At 44.3% G+C, this 19,040-nt stretch overlaps 1 protein-coding gene across 1 annotated transcript; it reads left to right on the forward strand.

Annotated features, from left to right (window-relative positions):
• The first annotated feature begins 4,390 nt into the window (after positions 1 to 4,390).
• Positions 4,391 to 5,160, forward strand: LOC119367409 (antifungal protein ginkbilobin-like protein). The gene has a single exon (XM_037632928.1). It carries the CDS (start codon positions 4,516 to 4,518, stop codon positions 4,936 to 4,938), a length of 423 nt encoding a protein of 140 aa, XP_037488825.1. The 5' UTR covers positions 4,391 to 4,515; the 3' UTR covers positions 4,939 to 5,160.
• The last annotated feature ends 13,880 nt before the right edge of the window (positions 5,161 to 19,040 follow it).

Below are 19,040 nucleotides of genomic sequence, written 5' to 3' on the forward strand. Positions count from 1 at the left end.
TTGTGATTGGTATTAAAGGCGACCACCGAATATTTACAAACTCACTGGAGCAAAAAAAAAAAACACAAGGAAGCTTCCTGTCTTTGACTCCTACCGCCTAGGAGTCCTAGATCTCTAAGCAATAAGTTTGACTATGAAAAATTATGGAGATATTAAATTGGTTAGGTCCAAGTGTAAATTGTTTGAATCTCTTTCCATCCTCAAAGTTTAGTAAAGTTTGAGTGGAGGGATGAAGATCAATCGAGCTTTAAGGTTTGTCAATGGTGGAGAAGCTCGGATGTACGATTATGACTAGAGGTTGAATATGGGTAAGTATACATACCTCCACACCAAATCTGACCGTTGACACCCTGTGGACATGGGCTAAATGGCCACCGGAGACAAAACCATATACGTAAGGGACCCTAGGTCGACACGGGGGCCCAGGGGACCCAGGCTATCTAGAGTAAAATATCTACCCGTAGAACCTGTTAGGTTGTGTCGAATATTGTGTACAAAGTAGATTACAGTTGAACTTGTAGTTGTATTGTGTTTAGATAGAATATGGAGTGGTGTCCAAGTAGGACACTTGTATCCTAGGCCTATCATATATAGTGAGGGTAGACACACGATGTAACCTATGCCAACATAATAGCACATGAACGCAGGGGAAGCCAGCGGCATGTGCCGGCGTCCGGGGTGACCGGGTGCGGTATTGTAGCGGTATCATGAGGAAGAGCGCCCATAGTCAGGCCCCGGGGATGTAGCCATATCCGTGAACCTCGTTAACAAATCTTGATGTCATGCCTCGTGTGATTGCTTGGTCCTCGGATGATCGACTATGCGTCTCGGATTAATATTCTAACAAATGGTATCATGAGCAAGATTAAAAAGGCCCAGGAGGCGGTCGAGTTGATCTGAAGGGAGGACCAAGTCCTTGTGTGGACGCGGCGAGAGGCAGATCAATTCGGCGAGGAAAAACAAATCCACCATGTTGTCATCCATTGGAAATAGCAGAAGACGAAGCAAAGCTTAGCATTCGAATTTTGTGCCAGGGAGCGCTACACACGTGAAGACCGGAAAGATTTTTGGTTGGAATTGCTCTTAGTACGTAAGGGTGTACCACGTCAGGTTTTGGTTGTGTACTTGGACATCACGTGAGGAAAGCTCGGATAACTTTTCGCAGGGCCGTATAAAGAATCATGCCGCCAACGAGTACCAGATTTGAGGTGAAGAAGTTCGATGAGACTAGAAACCTTGGGTTATGGCACACAAGAATGAAAGTTTTTGTTGACACAATAGGGATGGTTGAATGCGTTGCGGCAATTCATGTTAGCTAAGATGGAATTATCATGTGATGGGTCAGGATTTGCGGAAGAGGATTTGGGAGCCTCGAGCGTGTCATACAACTGGACAAGTTCGGCTGGGTCAGACTAGACAGTCTGACGGATTGACGTGAGTCGGTTGATAAAGAAGATGGTGGTGGGATTGATGACGATGACATAGGAGCGTGATGCTAATGGTGACCGATTTCTGCGGCGTGCAAACGCGTGGCGCAGGCCCGAGTGCTTGTGTGACTTCAACAAGACTATGGTGCGGGGTTGATTCAAGACGGTGCACATGGGAGCTTGATGTCGACGAGGCGCGGGATGGACTGATCATCTACCATGGAGTCATGTTGAAGGTGGAGCTGGATTGAGGGGCTACAGTGTAAGGATCTAGAGAATTGAAGCCTATTTCAGCAAGGAAAAAGCGAGTAACACGTAATTCGGACTGGAGCCTAGTGGTCTAATGGAAGCGTGAAACTCGTCATCGGTCGGCGATGATCGATGGTACTCTACAGTGGGGGTTGAGTGGTGTGGCTTTGCGACCCTTGAGACTCGACGGGGATAGCAGAGGATCAACACGGTAATAGCGGCGAGGCGTGCGGTATGCACGGGACATGGAGACGGGCCAGGCCTCTGGTGGTCATACATGTGGTGAGACAAATGCGAATGGGGGTAGACACGCGATGTAATCTATGTCAACATAATAGCATAGGAACGCAGGGGAAGCCGGTGCCATGTGCCGGCGTACAGGGCGACTGGGTGCGGTATTGTAGCGGTATCATGGGGACTATAGCCAGGCCCCGGGATGTAGCCATATTGGTGAATCTCGTTAACAAATCTCGGTGTCGTGCCTCGTGCGATTGCTTGATCCTCGGATGATCGACTGTGCACCTCGGATTAATATTCTAACCGGGGGTCGAAGAACCTCAGCCCGTCCAGTGAGATAGGCACGGGGTAGAGGGGGACCTCGAGCATGGAGTCCGGTGGCTTGGGGACCCATGTTATCTAGAGAGTATTCTATGGACCCCGGGGACCCATGGGTCCTAGCAACAGACTGTTTTGGCTAGAATTTTAACCAATATTTGAAGTAAACATGGTGATGGTTGAGTATGAGTTTTGCTTGATCCCCAAGCTTACGCAATCACATCAACCCCACTTAAGAATGTGGTTTTCCTATGACTAAAAAAACATTCGACTCTTCAGATAACCGGCACCTTTTTGGGTGTTTTAGGCGCGCGGGGTGTCAACGAACTCCACAGTATATCATCGGGAGACCAATGTCCTGAGTGTGGCACCCAGCTCAACGAGTCGGTCGCCCCATGTCCAGCCCAGAGATAAATGTCTTTCTGGAACACGGTATACAACTTGATACAGAATGACACCATGATTTATTGAAATACTAGGGGGGGAGTCTTATCTTACAATACTCTTGCGAGTCAAGGGGGCACTACTGGTGCGGTAGTACTATATATGCACATTATTCCTCGAACCACTCGACCTCGGTCTACTCGTAGCGGAAGGGGTATAACACAGCAGAATAGCGTGACAATGGAGGGACTCCAATCCAAAGGGACACTACTAAGACACATCCTAGTTCACATACACAGGATCCTCGAGGTATCCAGCTACGACATCTCCTGCATCTGGATGATAAGTTAAGTTAGTACTTTGAATGTACTCGCAAACTCACAAACAGTCCAGAAGCAAGAAAGCAAGCAAGAACATGACAATTTAACATGAAACAGGTTAAATTTATACACAATAAGTAAAACAAATCAACTGTAATGAAATAAATATGGCTTGCTCGTTTAAGGTCCCATGGACCATCTCCCGGCATGATCCCCGACGGTTTACTTCTCATGACCACCTCGTGATCAACTCGGCTCTTTCTAGTATCAATTGTTCCAACTTTTCCCTTTTAGTTTCCTTTATTCATGGCTTTGATCAAATAGTGTGACTTAATACAAATGGTGCCCACTATCGGGGACTCGGCTATTCGAATAGATTTTTACACTCTGTAGAGATTGTACACTTTACCCACACCATATACAATGATGAGTCTTATTTTTACTCTCCTCTACTCTTAGTTTAAATTGATATATTTCATAAAAAAATGAGATATTCGCTCCGATATTGCCACCAATGACTAATAAATGCATAAGATTCCAAAATCCTTTTTTTTCCACAAGAAATGGGCTATTTATGAATGAAATCAAGCCAGGACATGAAAAGGAGAAAAGGAGGAGATAGGAGAAATCAAGTGGAACCGCAACCAGAAGAAATAGAGTAAATGACAGTGTATCATGCGACTGCGACCGCTCACATGAGCGGTTGTATGGCATGGAAACTGATGCTTGTCATCCACTTGGACAAGTTTTATAAAGGGGTGAAGGCCGAAATGTCAACAAAATAACCGTGAGAGGAGCCACAAAACAGAGTCATCTTCACCCCATCTTCATCAACCCTAACCACCGCCATTTTCCATCTCCATCTTCACCATAGTTCATCCTCCTCTAGTCATACTTGTAATCGTGTCTCACACACGACATCCATTGTAAGACATATTATCAATAATCTACCTTCATGATTTGTTCTATGATGTGTTCTTTTATAATATGATGTCCATGTGTGAGTAGTTCGATAAGGTATGAGTCGTGGCAAAAGCGTTGCAACCAATAGATGTATCAGCCCTTTTTCTTTGAATGTATTTGTGACAATTTAAGTTTTATTTGGCTTGTAAACTATGATATTTTTATTTAATTGTAAACTATTTATTTTTGTGATGTAATATTTATGTGATTTAGACTTTAGGCAACGTTAAGATTTGTATGCAAAAATTATGTACAAATCTGACATACCGGCCAGGAATGAAATGCATCGGTCAGGGCAGAGCCGGACTTAGCCTTACCAGCCAATCCAAACGGATAAAAAAAAATCAAATCCAGGTCCGTTTGAGCGTTGGAGTTGCCCTAATACGATACGATAGGCACCTGGCACATCACATGCATCGCTCACATCGTAATGCAAGCAGACAAGCATACAAACAAGCGGGCTAGCAGTCTCCGTGAAAACGACCATCGGCCGGCCGGCCTCAGCCTGTCCGTCCTATCTTCTTCCCACTCATAGATACCGTTGTTCCCAAAGCTCACAGCGCCACCAACAACCACACACCACCCTACTACACCCGTAGCCCAAGATCGGAGGCGCCATGGCGCCGTCACGCAGAGCGGACCGGCTCCTCTTCCTCCCCCTCGCGCTGCTGCACCTCCTCTCCTCCTGCCCGCACACCGCCAGCGGCGCGCCCAACACGGCACCGCTCTCCGTGATCTGCAACGGCGCGGTGTACGGCGCCGGGGACCCCTTCGCGGAGAGCCTCGCCTACGTGCTGGCCGACCTGCTGGCCGCCACGCCGCAGTCCCGCGCCCGCGACGCCTACAGCATCTCCCCGTACCCGAACGCGTTCGCCTACGGCCACGCCGTGTGCCGCGCCGGTCTGTCGGGCGCGGACTGCGCGAGCTGCCTCGGCTCCGCCGTCAGCCAGATGAACGCCACCTGCAGCCACGCCGTCGGCGCGAGGGCCGTGCTCGTGGACTGCAGCGTGCGGTACGAGCAGTACGCCTTCGTGGCTTAGCTACCGCCCGGCCGGCCGGCCGGCCGGCGTCCTGTGTTGGTACGTCCGCCTAGGTTTGTGTAGCCTATGGTTTGGCTGATGAAAATTTGGGCTGCCGATTCAGTTTAAGATTCTACGGTGAAACATGTGTTGTTCCGTTTTGCTCTGCACACATGTGTTCTAGTGTTTGTGTCCCAATTTGTATTGTGTTGTTTTTTTTCTCAAAAAAAATATATTATCTCCTCCCACCCTCTAAACATGTAAGGCAAGGCCCAAAAATTTTATGAGCAGGGTACGAGTAATGCTAGAGCTATAGGCTTGTTTTACATGGTTTATTGTACATGCTGATGTGGAGCAAACTGATTGGCTTAGGATTAGCAGCAGGGCCCCCACCCCCTGAAATCAGGGGGGGCGAGCGAATTAGCGAGAAGGGGTCCGTAACGGACTTGTAAAACCCCTGTACGTCTAGGATTATCGGCAGGGTACACTAAATGACCAATAAAGATGGGATGTAAAACACTATGACTAAGTCATCATCCTCCCATAGCAAATGTTTTTTTTTTTTTGAAAAAAACTTTAGATCTATTCATTAAACAACATGGTAGTACAAGAACACTAAAAGCAACACTCCAGGTTCATAGACCATCTAATGATGAACCGAAGGCGTGCCTCCGTCATTATCCCTCCCTCACCGAAGCGAGGCAAACTGTGACATCCCTAGTCTAGTAATGGCCTAAGTTAGCTATTTTTGAATGCATCATGTTCAAATTTCTCTTGAACATGAAATGGCGAATGATCAAACCCTAGCACCACATTAATAAAATAGGTTCATCTAAAATATTTTTAATTGAACCTAAAATGCCCTTGAAAAATGTTAATGATTTAAGGTAAAAGGTAAAACCCTTAACCAGAGATTATGCACATTTTTGCATGGCATTTAGGAACTTTTGAATTGACCTATATTGTATTTGAGTTAGAGCTAATTAATCCTAAAGAATAGTTTTATAGCTCCAAATAATTTGAAACTTGGTGAGGGCCTTTGGAATAGTTCAGTTAGTGCCTACAAAAAGTTTCAGTTTTTTCAAAAATGATTTGGTTTGAAAATCAAATCAAACAAATTACAAAAAATAGAAAACAGAAAGAAAAATAAGAAAAGAGAGAGAGAGAGGGAGGTTGCAATGGTAAATGTCTGCAAACAAGAAGTATGTGGCGATGGACATTTTCTGATAGCTAGTTATTTGTTTTCACAAGTTCTTTATTTTTCCGTGGCAACGCATGGGCAGTTACCTAGTACTACTTAAAAGATGCGTAACGTTCCCTCTCCCTTCTTATGTCGCCCACCTTTCGTCCACCTCTCCACGTATGAGAACCCCCACCCTCACTGATTTCTCTTCCTCCACCGATTTTCCTCCCCCTTCCACCGGTTTTTCTCTCTTACTGCTTTTTCATCTACCCGTGAAAACCCAGCGTATCCCAAATATGCTCATTACAGTAATCAATCAATTCACATATGTTAAGGCCATAAACTCACGAAAATCTCAAATATAACAATTATGGTAATCAATCAATTCACGCATGTTAAGGTTATAAACTTGTGGGGAAAGCAAATAATCAATCAAGCTCTGCCGTAAACTCATTGAATCTCTTATGTATAAGGCCATAAATCGTGGTGTTATCCAGATGTGATTCATACCTACCAAAAATCGTGAATTCAAGCTAGAATTGTTTACGTTGAGCTATGGTTGTACACATACATAATTGATGTCATGCTACTGGAATATGTATTGACCCATTGCAACACACGGGAAAATACCTAGTAGTCGAGATGCCGCGGTGCAATTCATCATTACTACGCCATGCTTTCGATGCAGCGGTACCACCGCCGAGCGCACGTACTATGCAGCGCGCGTGGCCCAAGCGGCCGCTGGCGAGGACCCATGCGCAGAGGATAGGGAGGAGGATGGCGATGATCTCATCGATTCTACGAAGGAGCTCGTGGACACTGGCACCAAGGTCGCCACCGTGCGTGGCCAAGAACCTCGAGGTGGAGGCGCCGCTCAAAGCTGAGCTCATCGGCAACCCCGATTTTGCATCTGAGCTCATCGCAAACAAGAAGATTAAACCGAATTATAAACATGGTGATGCAACCTGGTAGGACTACTACTTCAACCTGAGGTGCAACTGAATTTAGAATAACAGAGTTATGACCATATGTCCAAATCAAGAAGTGCTGCAACTTCAAAATCATCAGGATTTGCCTTAGAAAACCGTCGACCCGAATGAATACAAGAAGGAAATTTGCATTAATGAAAATTATCCATTGCAAGAACAACCATAGGATCGGTTCCAAGTTTGTAATTCAATCAGTCAATCATATTTCATCAACCTTCATGCTACTAAGAGCATCTCCACTCGCCCCCCAACAGGGTCCCCAGGTCGCTTTTTTATCACCGGCTCCAAAAAATGGCTGAGTAGCACCCCCAGAAGCCCAAATTTCGCCGCTTAGGGCCGAAACTGGCGCCGACGGAACCGGGCCGAACCCAGCTCGCTGGGGGCCGACCGTGGACACCGGCGAAAGAAAAATGGCGCCAAAACTTCCCGCGCCAGATTGCCACCCGTGGGCCCACCGAGTCAGCGACTAGGCATTATCGTCCTCATCTCATCACCTCGGCTCCCGCGCGAATCAATGCCAAAGCTGCCGCAGGTCAGCCTTCCATTAATCACAGGCGGAGTAGTGAAGGCGAGCCGCTGCGTGTCCCACCCTTTCCCGCCACGCGTCCGCACTGCTGCCATCCTGCTTGCCCTCGTCAAGCCCGAGCCCCAGGAGACGCCGGAGCGTCGGTGCAGCCGCGACGGCAACCTCATCATAAATGAGGGCCGCCGCCAACCTTCACCTTCCCGCGGCCATCTTCGCCTGGTCAGGCCGAAGAAGGAGCCGGTGACGCCCGTGGTGGTCAAGCAAGAACACGTCGAGATGGCTGCCGACCTCGAAACCGGCCTGAAATGGGCGCGCGACGACTATGTGCGGGAGGAGATGGAGCACCAGTGCAGCGCTTTGGAGGAGATCGTCGAGCGATGCCGAGGCCGCGAAGAGGGTGGCGTCATCGTACTCGACAGTGACGAGGAGGAGGCGCCGGCGCCGACCAATCCCGTTCGCAGCCGCGATCCAGGGCAGGACTGCAGCAAGGACGGCGGCGTGCAGGATGGCGGCAACGCCGACAACGGCGGCGGCGGCAACTACACCGCCTTCTACAAGCTCCTCGGCATGAACTAGGTTCGGGATGGCGGTAGCGTAGTTTTTTTAGTTTTTATGTATGTCTTTAAATTTATACAAATATGAATGAGACCGCCTAAATTTCGTCCAAAATTGAGTCATTTTATTCGAATTTGAGCCCAATTTGCATTTGGAAAACGGGATCTGGATGCCAACCTGGGGCGGCTTTTGAGAACCCGAGCGCCCCCACAGCGAAAATATCGCTGATTAGCCCCCGGGAGCGCTACTTCATAACCTGGGGGGTCGAACGGCTGGAGATGCTCTAACACCTCAATCGTGCTAATGAGACCTCAATTGATAACAACAAATCCAATAACTGCCGATCGAATAAAAAATAGCTAATCTTGGGAAAGATTCTACAAAGAACAAACAATGTCGCCGCCTAACTGCCGTCCACCGAGACACCATCCATTTCTGCTTATCTTCATCATCGTCGTCTTCTTCTTGGCATGGAGCGAAGGTGTTAGTGTCGAGACCGAACCCCAGGCATAGAAATACGGCCCTGCCGTCACCGTCATTGCATGCCTCCTCCTCCTCGCGCTCGCGGTCGACGGAAAGCATGAAGAGGGGACCTTCGGCCAACACCGCGATCTCCACCCGACACTGCAACTAGCACACCGCATCCACCACCGCCTCGTCCGCCATCGCCGCCGCCCCCCTCATCGAGCTCGAGCTCAAGGTCCACCTCCGCCACCATGGCGTCGGTGCGGTGGCCCATATCTGTAAACGACCGCCGATCTCACAGAAAGCTGCAATGCAAAGATTCATCGCAAGATCTTTGTCCTTATCCATGCGCGCCTTCTCACGGTCGCCGGCGCTCCTCGGCCTCGCCTCCTCGTGCTCCCCGGCGCTTCTTGTTCGCGAACAAGTTATCCAAGAAAGGGCACTCCTCTAGGGTAGGCCCATAGGCGCGGCAAAAGGGGCGACCGCCCCGGGCTCCAAGAGGGGACAGGTCCAACTAAAACTTATAGTATTAAGAACTATGCAAGTATACATTACATCTGAAAGATTATTAAATGGATTAAATAGAACCTCAATTTGCAGAAGCGTAAGTTCACACCACATACTGATAAGTTACACCACGCATAGGCAAACCAATCCGACTAGCAAAGTTGAGTCCAAGTACATTAGTCTCTACGATGCACGTCTTATAATATCATAATGAAAATTATGACAACTAGATTTGAATGTTTAAACTAATGCACAATTTTTAATTCGATAAATGTGTAGGCATCTCATTTGCACCAAATCAAATCAAGTGAATATGGACGAGCATGTTAGGTAATCGAATCTTGCGTAAAAGTATAATCAACAACATTTTTGGTTCTTCGATGATTCTATTACTAAAGCCAAGTTGCAATCCAAGTTTTTTTCTATGCCCTAGAAGTTTTCATGAATATAACTGCCTAATATACACTAGAAACCACTATTAAAATATTTCTTAGTGTGTTCATAATTTAGAAATCTCTATCATAATATTCATTATAATATTAAAAGATATATGAACACACGCATAGATATGCAAATGTGTATACACTATATCGTTTATGGAATATTAAAAAATAAATATGAAAGATTGTTTTAACAATAAAGAGAAAAATTGCTACATCATTAATTTTTTCATTTTGTAGAATTAAAATTTTCAATGATATACATTACAACTGCATACCAATAAATAATATAACTATTATTCGAAAACATTTTATGTTTCTAAGTAATAGAAAAATAATAATTACAACTGTAATATGCTACACATAGTTTTAAATAAGTATAAAAGTTTAGTATGAAAAACAATTGTTTTCTTTTTTTGGATGGGATGTCCATGGTATTGTTTTGTCAGATTTGCAAGAATTCAAGAAACAGAGTCGGATCAAGAATTCCGACGACTTCAAGATTCATAAGAAAAAGAATCGCTATGCACGGGGAAATTGCAGTTGGTCATGCTCTGCCGCCGTGCTCTGATCACCGCCAACCGCCTAGCGCCTCCCTGTGGAAGAACATCGAGCTCGCTCTCGGGTCCGGCGGGCCTACGCGTCCTTGCCCTGTTCCGTGACGGCGCTCGCGGGGGATGGTTCTTCGTATGCCTCCGTGCAGAAGCCTGACGCGCTAATGTCTGCCACAACGGCGCACCCGCGGTGTGGGGACGGTCTTCGTCTTCGTCGTCGTCCTCCTCCTCGCGCCGTGGCAACACAAAGAGGGGATCCCGCGGGCGTGGGCCGCGATCCCCCGTGCCGGGTGCTGCCACGAGGCAGCCGCCTCTGCAGCCATCCCCGCCGTCGAGCTTTAGCTCAGGCTCGGGTTCCGCAAACACCATGAGGCACAGGTCGATGCGCCTTCGGGTGGCGTCATATATGAAAGCTCAACAAAAGAAACTAAGTGGGTGTGCATCCAACTTGTTTGCTCATGAAGACCTAAGGCATTTGAGGAAGCCCATTGTTGGAATATACAAGCCAAGTTCTATAATGAAAAATTCCCACTAGTATATGAAAGTGACAAAACAAGAGACTCTCTATCATGAAGATTATGGTGCTACTTTGAAGCACAAGTGTGGTAAAAATGATAGTAACATTGTCCCTTCTCTCTTTATCTCTCAATTTTTTTGGGCCTTCTTCTTTTTTTATGGCCTTTCTCCTTTTTTATTTTTTATTTTTTATTTTTCCTCACTTGGGACAATGCTATAGAAAATGATGATCATCACACTTCTATTTATTTACAACTCAATGATTACAACTCGATACTAGAACAAAGTATGACTCTATATGAATGCCTCCGGCGGTGTACCGGGATATGCAATGAACCAAGAGTGACATGTATGAAAGAATTATGAATGGTGGCTTTGCCACAAATACTATGTCAACTACATGATCATGCAAAGCAACATGACAATGATGAACGTGTCATGATAAAGAGAACGGTGGAAAGTTGCATGGCAATATATCTCAAAATGGCTATGGAAATGCCATAATAGGTAGGTATGGTGGCAGTTTTGAGGAAGATATAAGGAGGTTTATGTGTGAAAGAGCGTATCATATCACGGGGTTTGGATGCACCGGCAAAGTTTGCACCAACTCTCAATGTGAGAAAGGGCAATGCACGGTACCGAAGAGGCTAGCAATGATGGAAAGGTGAGAGTGCGTGTAATCCATGGACTCAACAATAGTCATAAAGAACTCACATACTTATTGCAAAAATCTACAAGTCATCAAAAACCAAGCACTACGCGCATGCTCCTAGGGGGTAGATTGGTAGGAAAAGACCATCGCTCGTCCCCGACCGCCACTCATAAGGAGGACAATCAACGAACACCTCATGTTTCAAATTTGTTACATAACGTTTACCATAGGTGCATGCTACGGGACTTGCAAACTTCAACACAAGTATTTCTCAAATTCACAACTACTCAACTAGCACAACTTTGATATCACTACCTCCATGTCTCAAAACAATCATCAAGCATCAAACTTCTCTTAGTATTCAACACACTCATAAGAAAGTTTTTACTAGTCTTGATTACCTGGCATATTAGGATTATTTAAGAAAATTACCATGCTGTTTAAGACTCTCAAAATAAGCTGAGTGAAGCATGAGAGAATAATAGTTTCTATAAAACAAAACCACCACCGTGCTCTAAAAGATATAAGTGAAGTACTAGAGCAAAAACTATATAACTCAAAAGATATAAGTGAAGACATAGAGTATTCTAATAATTTCCGACTCACGTGTGTCTCTCTCAAAAGGTGTGTACAGCAAAGATGATTGTGGTAAACTAAAAAGCAAAGACTCAAATCATACAAGACGCTCCAAGCAAAACACATATCATGTGGTGAATAAAAATATAGCTCCAAGTAAAGTTACCGATGGAAGTAGACGAAAGAGGGGATGCCTTCCGGGGCATCCCCAAGCTTTGGATTTTATGTGTCCTTAGATTATCTTGGGGGTGCCATGGGCATCCCCAATCTTAGGCTCTTGCCACTCCTTGTTCCATAATCCATCAAATCTTTCACCCAAAACTTGAAAAGTTCACAACACAAAACTCAGCAGAAAATCTCGTGAGCTCCGTTAGCGAAAGAAAACAAAAGACCACTTTAAGGTACTGTAATGAACTCATTATTTATTTATATTGTTGTTAAACCTACTGTATTCCAACTTCTCTATGGTTTATAGACTCTTTTACTAGCCATAGATTCATCAAAATAAGCAAACCACACACGAAAAACAGAATCTGTCAAAAACAGAACAGTCTGTAGTAATCTGTAACTAACGAAAACTTCTCGAACTCCACAAAATCTACCAAAATAGGACGACCTATACAATTTGTTTATTGATCAGAAGCAATTGGAATCAATATTTTATCACATTCTGGTGATGTTTAACAATTATTTTCGTGAACAGAAAGTTTCTGAAATTTTCAGCAAGGTCAAATAACTATCATCCAAGAAGATCCTATAGGTTAAACTTGGCACAAACACTAACTAAAACATAAAAAGACATCTAACCAGAGGCTAGATCAAAGATTTATTCATAAACAGAAGCAAAAAAGCAAAAAACTAAAAATAAAATTGGGTTGTCTCCCAACAAGCGTTATCGTTTAACGCCCCTAGCTAGGCATAATAGCAAGGATAGATCTAGGTATTGCCACTTGGGTTTTTAATTTCTTAACAGAGTTATGCTCGAATCCGGGATGTTCTTTACGCTTCCCTTCATATTCTGATATTTTCAGATCTAAAGAATCCAACCGCTTATTGCAGAGAGTAATCAACATGTTCATGCGGTGAAGATTGCCACTAATACCCTTAAGGGGTTCAAGAGCTTTTTGTAAAAATTTCGTTACTTCGCAAATTTTCTCAAAAACTTGTGTTTCTTCCTGGGTATGATGAGGCCCCTTTTGTTGAGGTAGTGTTCCCACTATACCTTCTATAACTTCATGCGCAATATGGGGATCAATTTCAATAAAATTGCCTTTGGCAACGCAATCCAAGAGTTGTCTATGAGACATATTCAATCCAACATAAAAATTGCGAAGCAAAATTCTAAGGTTCACTTCGAAGGTACAATTTCGGTAAGACTTCATCATTCTAGACCATGCATCTTTTAAGTTTTCTCCTTGTCTTTTCTTGTAGTGAAAGACTTCAAACTCAGGGGACAATAGAGTAGATAAGGGACTAGCCATAACGACAAGCAAACCGGAAACGAGGCGAACGGAAAAGAGAGGGCGAATAAAACGGCAAGGGTGAGGTGGGGGAGAGGAAAACGAGAGGCAAATGGCAAATAATGTAATGCGGGACATAAGGGTTTGTGATGGCTACTTGGTGTGTTGACTTTTGCATAGACCCCCTGGCAATGGCGCCAGAAATGGCTCGTTGTCGGGAGTCAAATCTTGGCTTGACTTCGCATAAGCCTCCCCGACAACGGCGTCAGAAATCCTTCTTACTACCTCTTGAGCACTGCGTTGGTTTTCCCTTGAAGAGGAAAGGGTGATGTAGTAAAGCAGCGTAAGTATTTCCCTTAGTTTTTGAGAACCAAGGTATCAATCCAGTAGGAGGTCACGTATGAGTCCCTCGCACCTAAACAAACAAATAAATCCTCGCAACCAACGCGATAAGGGGTTGTCAATCCCTACATGGTCACTTACGAGAGTGAGATATGATAGATATGATAAGATAATATTTTTGATAATTTTATGATAAAGATGCAAAGTAAAATAGAAGGCAATAAAAATAACTAAGTGTTGGAAGGTTAATATGATGGAAAATAGACCCGGAGGCCATAGGTTTCACTAGTGGCTTCTCTCAAGAGCATAAGTATTACGGTGGGTGAACAAATTACGGTTGAGCAATTGATAGAATTGAGCATAGTTATGAGAATATCTAGGTATGATCATGTATATAGGCATCACGCCCGAGACAAGTAGACCGACTCCTGCCTGCATCTACTACTATTACTCCACACATCGACCGCTATCCAGCATGCATCTAGAGTATTAAGTTCATAAGAACAGAGTAACGCTTTAAGCAAGATGACATGATGTAGAGGGATAAACTCATGCAATATGGCATAAACCCCATCTTGTTATCCTCGATGGCAACAATACAATATACGTGCCTTGCTGCCCCTACTGTCACTGGGAAAGGACACCGCAAGATTGAACCCAAAGCTAAGAACTTCTCCCATTGCAAAAGAAAGATCAATCTAGTAGGCCAAACCAAACTGATAATTCGAAGAGACTTGCAAAGATAACCAATCATACATAAAAGAATTCAGAAAAGATTTAAATATTGTTCATAGATAAACTTGATCATAAACCCACAATTCATTGGTCTCAATAAAGACACTGCACAAGAAGATTACATCCAATAGATCTCCACGAGAGAGGGGCAGAACATTGTATTGAGATCCAAATAGAGAGAAGAAGTCATCTAGCTAATAATTATGGACCCGAAGGTCTGAGGTAAACAACTCACACATCATCGGAGAGGCTATGTGTTGATGTAGAAGCCCTCCGTGATCGATGCCCCCTCCAGCGGAGCTCCGGAAAAGGCCCCAAGATGGGATCTCACGGGTACAGAAGGTTGCGGCGGTGGAATTAGGTTTTTGGCTCCGTATCTGGTAGTTTGGGGGTACGTAGGTATATATAGGAGGAAGGAGTACGTCGATGGAGCAACATGGGGCCCACGAGGGTGGAGGGCGCGCCTAGGGGGTAGGCGCGCCTGGGGGGTAGGCGCGCCCCCTACCTCGTGCCCTCCTGGTTGATGTCTTGACGTAGGGTCCAAGTCCTCTGGATCACGTTCGTTCCGAAAATCACGTACCCGAAGGTTTCATTCCGTTTGGACTTCGTTTGCTATTCCTTTTCCTCGAAACTCTGAAATAGGCAAAAACAACAATTCTGGGCTGGGCCTCCAGTTAATAGGTTAGTCCCAAAAATAATATAAAAGTGTATAATAAAGCCCAATAATGTCCAAAACAGAATATAATATAGCATGGAACAATAAAAAATTATAGATACGTTGGAGACGTATCACTTCTGGTGGTACTAATTCAAGTTATCGAAAAATGGGACCAGTCATGTATACATGCGTGCACTAATTAGATTCATATGTTTATACTTCCACTTCGGCTTAATTAACATATTCTCAGCTGGGAAGTATCTATTATGAAATCAAGTTACACCCACTGAAAATAAATTGGCCGATGTTACTTATTTACCTAACTTATTTAGATGTTTCTTATGATTTAACCCTGACCTTCATTTGCACAAGGTACTATGTGATGCCTCCCCCCTATTTTTGGTTCTAACCGTCATTCATGGAGCTTACTTAGAATAATGACCACTCAACAACAACTGGAATAACTGCAACATATTGTGAATGTCAGCGAGAAGCAATGCTTCACATGTTCTACACTCCACTTTTATTTTGTTAAGAACTAGTATTACTAATGGTACTATCTTCTAAGCATGCCTACATGTTGTTTAGTACTTTCCTTACCGTAGGTATGCATAATGCACGCAAGAAGCTCGAAAACAAAGTGCACAGATGATGCATTTACTTCTTACTTGGCAAATGTTTTGTTACTGCTTGATTCATCTATGGAGGTTTTTTTACAAAACATCTACATGTCTTATTTAGCCAGCGCAGAGTTATATAGTGAAGGATTTTTCTAGTTGTCTCATTTAACTCTCTCTAAAGGGTACTGTTTTGTTTCATGCTTGAAGCAAGACAACAAAAGTACGATAGGAATCTGCAATGTTCTAGTTAAGATGGATTCCAACCAGTGAGAACAGAATGTAAATATTGGTATATGAGTGTTGTTATCTGCATGCAACCAGTTAGAACCAAATGTTTGGAAAAATCTGCAATAGTTCTTTTGTGTACTGTTATGTGCACACAATCTATTTAAATGCAGATAGATTCAAACCAGTTAGAACAGAATGTATAGGAGTTTCAGGACTTTGCCCAATCGATTCTACTTTGTTGACGAATCTACAGTTCAGTTGTAAATAACTACAATTTTCCAACAACACATTCTGTTTTCTACTATTCTTGCTCTGATGAATAATTATAATTTTCCAATGGCACATTCTCTAAGAAAGAAAGAAAGAAAGAAGGAAGGAAGAAAGAAAGAATAAAAGGAAGGCAGATGACCTTGTATGTTTAACTACTACTGGAGTTCAGCTAAGATCAAGCTATTTAATTTTCTTTACCAAATCTTTTGTCAACTGATTCATGGTCGTATTGTACTTAATAATTCAACCACTGTTTATAACTCTATCTAAGATAAAGACATGTGGCAATAGGGAAAAAAGTCTTTACCAATGAAAGGAACGAAGCACTGACGAGATGCTGATGCATACTAACCTTTGCTTGCATTGGCTTGTGTGAATCTTCCGGAACAAACACACGTCGGCATCCCTGACAAGGAACACACACCATCGTATCCCGCCTAGCGTTCAGATTTTTTATGTTGTCCCCCGACTTGGTGTCGGCATCTCATCTCTGCCATAAAAGGTTCACAAGAAAACTCATCAAATGGAGAGGTACTGGTACCACGCCATGATTTCCTTTTTTTTCGAAAAGGGGGGCTTCCCCGGCCTCTGCATCAGCATGATGCATACGGCCATCTTATTAAGCATAAAATAGTCCACAAAGTCTCCAAGTCTCAAGGTTGTCAACAAGAAAAGTAAGAAAAGGCTCACACAGAGCCCGAAGGCTAGATACACAAGCTAGCCAAAGCACTTATACATCACAGCCGTTTGGCTCCCAAAATAGACAGGTAAACTAATTGCCTATCCTGTTACACGACCGCCATCCAAACCGGCTGAATATATCCCGAGCTACCATCTCCCATCGGATAGCAGCAGTAACCAAAAGCTCCCTGGCCTCCGTCGGAGTGAGTAGCGACCAGGAACGGATAAGAGCCGTTGCTCGGAAGATAACCTGCAAAACATGGATATTTGTTGATCTGTTAAAGACGAAGTCATTTCTGCAATTCCAAAGCGCCCACAAAAAAGCGCAAACCCCCAAGCGAATATGTTTTGCTAACCCGGGCTCTACCCTAGTTAGCCATGTCCCAAACAACATGTTAACCGACCTTGGTGGGGTAATATTGAAAGCGACTTGAATAGTCGTCCAAAGAATTCTAGCTAGTGGGCAATCAAAGAAAAGATGTTTAATGGTTTCACCCTGATCACAGAAACTACACCTAGTAGGTCCTGTCCAATTACGCTTAATAAGATTATCCTTTGTTAAGATCACCTGTTTATGTAGAAACCACATAAACACCTTGATCTTTAAAGGAACTCTGACGTCCCACACATGCTTTGAAGTAGGAATCGAGCTGAAATTAATAACATCAACATACATTGATTTAACCGTGAATCCCCCCGACCTAGTGAGATTCCAGCGTAATTTATCAGGTTGTTGAGATAGTTGTACCTGCATCAGTCTCCTAACTAGATGCAGCCACTCTTCCCAACGATTGCCCACTAACGATCTTCTAAACTGGATATCCAGGGGTATCGAGGCGAAGACCGATGCAACCAAAGCATCGCGCCTTCGAACTATACGATACAGAGACGGATACTGGATTGCTAGGGGAGCCTCTCCAAGCCAAGTATCCTCCCAGAATCTCGTGCTTGCACCATTACCAACTAAATGCTTTGACCTCTGAAAAAATGAAAGCTTCACTTTCATAAGCCCTTTCCAAAAGGGTGAATCAGTTGGTCTAACCGACACCTGAGCCAAAGTTTTGGTTTGGAGATACTTGTTACGCAGGATTTGAGCCCACATGGCGTCAGTTCCTGAGGATAACTTCCACAACCACTTACTAAGAAGGCATCGGTTCTTGACTTCGAGATTCTCAATCCCCATACCCCCTTGGTCTTTCGGTCTACAAATGATATCCCACTTCGCTAACCGATATTTTCTCTTAGGCTCCTCCCCCTGCCAAAAGAACCTCGATCGATAGAAGTCCAGTCGTTTCCTAACTCCAACTGGGACTTCAAAGAAGGACAAAAGGAACATGGGCATGCTCGTGAGCACCGAATTAATAAGAATTAAACGGCCTCCATACGACATGAGCTTGCCCTTCCAACAACTTAGCTTCTTCTCGAAACGATCCTCAATACACTTCCATTCATTATTCGTGAGCTTGCGGTGATGAATAGGAATTCCTAAGTAGGTAAAAGGCAGCTCACCCAAACCACATCCGAACAACTGCTTGTAATCCTCTTGTTCCTCTTTGGCTCTCCCAAAGCAGAACAACTCACTTTTGTGGAAGTTAATTTTGAGCCCACTTAGCTGCTCAAACAAACAAAGCAGCAGCTTCAGATTTCTAGCTTTTACCAAGTCATGCTCCATGAAGATGATAGTGTCATCAGCGTATTGCAGGATGGATATACCCCCATCCACTAAGTGTGGCACCAAGCCCCCTATTTGGCCAACTTACTTGGCTCTCCCTAACAACACCGCCAACATATCGGCTACTATGTTGAACAGAATAGGGGACATCGGATCTCCCTGCCGCAGGCCCTTATGTGTCTGGAAGTAATGACCGACATCGTCATTCACTTTTATGCCAACACTACCCTTTTGCGTAAAAGTTTCAATCTGGCTCCTCCAGCCCTCGTGGAAACCTTTCATACGCAAAGCTTGTTGCAGAAAAGGCCATTTAACTTTGTCATACGCTTTCTCAAAATCTACTTTAAAGATGACTCCATCAAGTTTCTTAGAGTGAATTTCCTGGAGCGTTTCATGCAACACCACCACCCCTTCAAGGATGTTTCTGTCTGGCATGAAAGCTGTTTGGGATTGCTGCACCACAGAATGCGCAATCTGTGTGAGCCTATTAGTCC

The sequence above is a fragment of the Triticum dicoccoides genome, chromosome 2B, assembly GCF_002162155.2.
Source record: "Triticum dicoccoides isolate Atlit2015 ecotype Zavitan chromosome 2B, WEW_v2.0, whole genome shotgun sequence".
Taxonomy (NCBI): Eukaryota; Viridiplantae; Streptophyta; class Magnoliopsida; order Poales; family Poaceae; genus Triticum; species Triticum dicoccoides.

Coding starts and splice junctions, on each gene's coding strand:
- LOC119367409 (XM_037632928.1), top strand. CDS start 4,516: ATGGCGCCGTCACGCAGAGCGGACCGGCTCCTCTTCCTCCCCCTCGCG.